At 41.9% G+C, this 5,089-nt stretch overlaps 1 protein-coding gene across 1 annotated transcript; it reads left to right on the forward strand.

Annotated features, from left to right (window-relative positions):
• The first annotated feature begins 1,000 nt into the window (after nucleotides 1-1,000).
• On the forward strand, nucleotides 1,001-5,089 carry LOC125322188 (lymphotactin-like). The gene is made up of 3 exons (XM_048295818.1): nucleotides 1,001-1,148; nucleotides 3,677-3,794; nucleotides 4,519-5,089. The coding sequence occupies exons 1-3, from the start codon at nucleotides 1,079-1,081 to the stop codon at nucleotides 4,622-4,624; spliced, it is 294 nt and encodes a 97-aa protein (XP_048151775.1). The 5' UTR covers nucleotides 1,001-1,078; the 3' UTR covers nucleotides 4,625-5,089.

Consider the following 5,089-nt stretch of genomic DNA (forward strand, 5'->3'; position numbering starts at 1 on the left):
ATACCACAATTATTTCAGTAAAAATTTCCTGACCTTGTTAAAAATTAAGAAAACTATTGCATTTAGCAGTTGTCCCTGGTTCAGGATAATTATTACTTAGCAATAACTGAAACACACGTGTGTTACTGACATTATTCTCATGCTAAATCCAAAATGCAAAACAGTAGCACCTACTAAGAAGAAAATTACTCCAACTCAGCCAAAACCAGGACACTCATGATTTCTCCAGTCCTTGCACTGATAGCTGTTCACAAGCCCAGGCATCAGGCAGCCTGGTGTATACATATGCACACCAGGACCAGCTCGGTTTTTCTATAGAGCTCTGAAGGGCACAAGAAGATTTCTGCTACGAGGCTCTGGAAGAAGATGCCAGCTCAAGTGCTGCTTCATGTGCAGTCTGGAGGTCCACAGCTGGCCTGACAAATATTTGCAGGACCAAAACCATTGGCTTGTAGCAATATTATCCAGTAACTTAGACCACATTCCATAGAAAGGACACCCTAAAGCTGGGTGATAGGGTTGGCACTGTCTGCAAAAAAAGGGCAGACCCTTGAATTTCAACCTTGAATTGAAACCCTTGTATTTCGGTCATGCCCGCTCTGGAAAGAGCCAAGGTGTTCCTGTTTCCATCATCCTTTAGCTCACAATTCCCCTTTCCAGTGGTCCACTGGTCAGCAAAGTAATTCTGAATGTCACTCTGTGTCTCTGCATTGTGGCTTAGCTAAAGGTCTCAAAATTGAAGTGTGAAACAACAGGAACACTTCTTACAGATTTCCACTACAGCACAAGAGCTCTCACTTTTTGCAGCTTGAAATAAACCCAACTCACAGCACAGCAGCGTGTGCAACCACACTGGGTTTGAGCAGGAAAAGCCTTCTGAGGAGGGCTAGTGAAGGACTGGTGGGGGAAAGGAAGTGGTTCTCTCACCAGAAAAAGTACTGCCACTCAATTTTACCACTTATAGTCAGGCCCATCACGACACCCCAAAAAGGAAAAGAAGAACTCACCCCTGAATGACAATATATAAATCCTGTGGGAGAGCCACATTCTGCTCTGCCTTGGCCCAGAAGCCACAGCAATGAAGCTCCACACTGCAGCAATCCTGCTCCTCTTCTGGCTTGGCATCTTCACTGTGCACACAGTTAAAGGTAAGTTTGCAACTTGAGAGGAATAGCTCCACATTGCACCTGTGGTCTCATGAGCAGCATTCAAAGAGCTGATTTATAAGATAAAGCTCACAAGAAATCCAGATGAAAACTGCAAGAATGGCAGCTTCATGGGGGATTTCATCTGATGTCCTGCCAGACAGTGGTTGGTTTCTGCTTTAATGCAGGGAGAGATTCTGTGCCTGGGAGCACTTTAAAGGGTTTCTGTGCAATATTCTCTCTCTCAAAATCATAAAATCTTGAAGGCACAATGTCTTTTAGTCTCACTGATGCCATATACCTGGGTGTACTATAGGTTAATAACATCTCATGAAAAATATTTCTTGAATAAGATGTACATTCTCTCTTTTTCCAGATAGATTACTTTTATATGAATTCTTTTGTATTGTTTGTTGTTTGTCTTTCTCTAACTATATAGCCTTCATCCCTCTAATGTCCCCATTTCAAAAAGTTCTTCCAGTTCTGTATCCCATATTGTTCATTTGCTTGTTTCTCAATAAACCATTTAGAGCAGACAGGGAAATTATGAACCATAACTAAGAAGGAGAGTAACAGATTTATACAATACCTTCTCTCTTTTCACTGAGTCATGCAATCGAACATCCTTGAGACCAGTTATGAGCACTGGGATGAGCCATGTTTATTGGCCATGCTTTAAATAAGTTTGTCTATAGTGGTGTTTAGCTCACTGACTTTTGAATTAGGCTCCATGTATCGTGGAGAAACATGAACATAGACCCATTAGCACACACCACCTCATCACAATTAGATTTCACACAAAGCACTGATACGCAAGCCATATGCAAACCCACAAAAATGCACTCAGAAACACAGAGAAAAGGTATCCTCACAAAACCACACCAAAACCTGAGACCTGCTAAGCATTTACAAGACTATGAAGCTGCACAGCCTTTATGCTGACCCACTGCCTCTCCAACTCCATCCCACTACATTCCCCAATTTGGATCGGTGACGCTGCTCTTCATCCTGGCAGCAGTGGCCCCGTATCACGCACTGCCAGTTGCCAGTGTCATTCTCCAGGCTGTGTAATTGGTCATAAGTATCACCAAGTCTGAAAAAGCACACCGAGATTGTCTACAAGAGAAAGGAAAAAGAGCTAGAAAGAATGATAAAGAAACCAAATACACCTGGGAAAAAAGGGTAGCTATAGGTGCAGAGCAGTTGGGGTTTGTTCCCAGGCTTAGAGAAGCTCTGCTGCTATTCTCTGCATCCATTCCCCAAAGATTGTGTAGTAGCAGAGGAAATATTTCCAGGACTAGTAAGGATTGCTTAGCTGTCTTTGAGCTCTTTTAATGCCACATTTTGAAAACCAGTCTGAGGCAGGAAGAAATGTGAAATGAATCATATAAAATACTACATTGTGATACTCACGACTAAAGCAAGAGCAGGAGAGCTATTGCTTCAGGCAAACAAAATCTCAGGAATTAGCAGCTCTGCCAGTACCTGTGCACTGGCTATCCCACAACTTCTCCAAGACTGATGTGTGTTTGTCTCAGCTATTCCAATTATTTCAAACAAAGAACAGCTCACACATAGTGAGACTATGTGCAGCAGGTTTCATATTTAACAAGGTGCACCAGAACAGCTCTCGGACTTTACTCAAGCCAGTAGCTCTATAAATTCTTTATAAATAAACCACAGAGTGCAGCAGCATTCTGTTTGTCCCCCACATGCTTTCCCAAACCTGTCTTTCATGAATGGGACAAAACCAGAAACTAGCAAGTGGAGGCTTAACTAATGTATGCCTATACTTCATCTCACCTAAATGAGCTCCCATTTTAAGTTATCACCATGTAAGAAAATGAGTGCCCAGAAAATTTTATACCAATATTGGGATCCTCTTTTTTAATGACCAGTACATTTCTCTGAATTGTATCAAAATCTTGGAGGAAAGCAAGGATTAAGTAGCACTCCACTCCCTCTATAAGCAAACTTACAGGAGGGAGATATGAGCACTGATTCTTCTGGCAGATCTCTCTCCCTTTCTGTCAACAGTTTTGTTAATGCTACTTTTGGATATCCACAGTGAGAGAAGTAGCCGGGTTTTCCTTTTCTTCACTTAGAAAGTAGGAGAAATTGCTGATCCACGTTCATATAATATGTGGAAATCTATCCAGTAAAGCTCCACTTCTAAGCTCTAATTCCACATGAGCACTTATTTGCAGATGATGCAGGCCTAATTATCAATGATGCCAAACAGCTTTTTTGCTATGGAAGCCGTGACTCCCTGGGGGAAGATTTACTATACAATTGTCCAGGACAATGGGTGAAGATTCCTATCTTAACTGAAATAGCAGCAACACTTTAGAGATGGTAGGATGCATCACAAAAAGTAGCTTAAGCTCTCTGGCATAACTGGTACTGTGGCTGCACATCATGAGACTCTCACGGTCTAACCACAACTGGAAATCTTCTGGAATTCATAATTTAGTAACTAATTATGGCTAAATATTAAGTAGCTTTATCATTTATCTATTTTTCCTTTCTAGGAAGCGCTAGTAGTGCGTCCAGTCGCAAATACAGTTGTGCAACTCTGTCTCCAAGGCAACTGAACATCCGAAATCTTGTGAACTATGAAAAGCAACAAGTACCAACAGATGCCATCATGTAAGTACCCAATGCACCCTTCAGAGTTCCCTTTGCAAACACAATATCATCAAATAGGGAACGGGCATCAGAATTCAAGTCATGGCCTAACTCACTAAATCTGGCTAGTTCAGGTCACCCTTCCAGTTCTTCCATCAAGGAGTCAGCTGGCAGCCAAAGGAGTGAGGGGAGAGGAGGGGACCTCAGAAAGTTGGGAGATATGTGCTGCTCATGAATAATGGCAGGAAGCTCACTGACCAGTCACATCTTTGTGCCCAGTGAGTGGGCAAACATCTCAGCAAGGGTGGAGAAGTCAGAGGCCCCATGCATGAACTGAGTCAAGGGGAAAGTCCACGTGAAAAGGATGTGGGGTAGCTCTGAGGACTGCTAGGAGCTGTGTTTGGTTGTTTGAGCTCACAAGCATGTGTCTTTATCAAATCTGGGCTCTGCTTCTGGGAGACTAATGTTCCTCATGATTTAAAATAAAATCCCAGAACAGCAGGTATGCTAGATTATCTTAATATCCATATATATGCACATGACCTTGTATGTTACACATATACCTACGCCATGAACAGGGAACTACATTGCTAACTGGTGTTTTTCTAACATTTACAAACTCCAGCATTTGATATTGTTTTAGCACACTGTTGCTTATGTTCTGAATAAGAACCAAGAACAGTAGACCCTAGGTTTAGAGAATGGAATTTGATGGCTGCCTGGTTTGCTTTCCTTTTTCCTATAGGTTTATCACTGCAAAAGGTATCAGGATCTGTGTAGGTGCTAATCAGCAATGGGTGCAGACTGCTATAAGGAGAATAGATGAAAGACGTGCTGCCAAACGCAGATAATCTGGTCCTAGACAAGCATCTAGGACCACCTAGCCGGAATCATCATCAGTGCTGCGCGTAACAAGGAAGAAACCTTACTACCTGCTTTTATTTCCTTGCTTTTAATAAATAGCAGTAAACTCTCTGAACAAACACAAAATCACTTCCCACTGAGCTGGAAGAGTGTAGGCCTCCATCCTGATGGAGAGCAGAGCATTCTGCATTGAGTGCTGGTTTTAAGAAGGTGCTGTGTAAGTTAGTTACTCACCCTCACGTGAGACAAACCTGAAACAATTGGTTTGCTTTTTCCATTGCTTTTCTCTGAATAAGAACAATCCATGTCCGGAATGGAATCTGTATTTCACAAACTCATGGGAACTCCTTGCCCTAGAAAACTATGTACATATAAATGTCTTATCATCATAAAACTGATACATGCTACTAACAGCAGGCTTTGGATTTTAATAAAGTTACTAAAAACCTGAA

Source organism: Corvus hawaiiensis, chromosome 2, assembly GCF_020740725.1.
Source record: "Corvus hawaiiensis isolate bCorHaw1 chromosome 2, bCorHaw1.pri.cur, whole genome shotgun sequence".
NCBI lineage: Eukaryota > Metazoa > Chordata > Aves > Passeriformes > Corvidae > Corvus > Corvus hawaiiensis.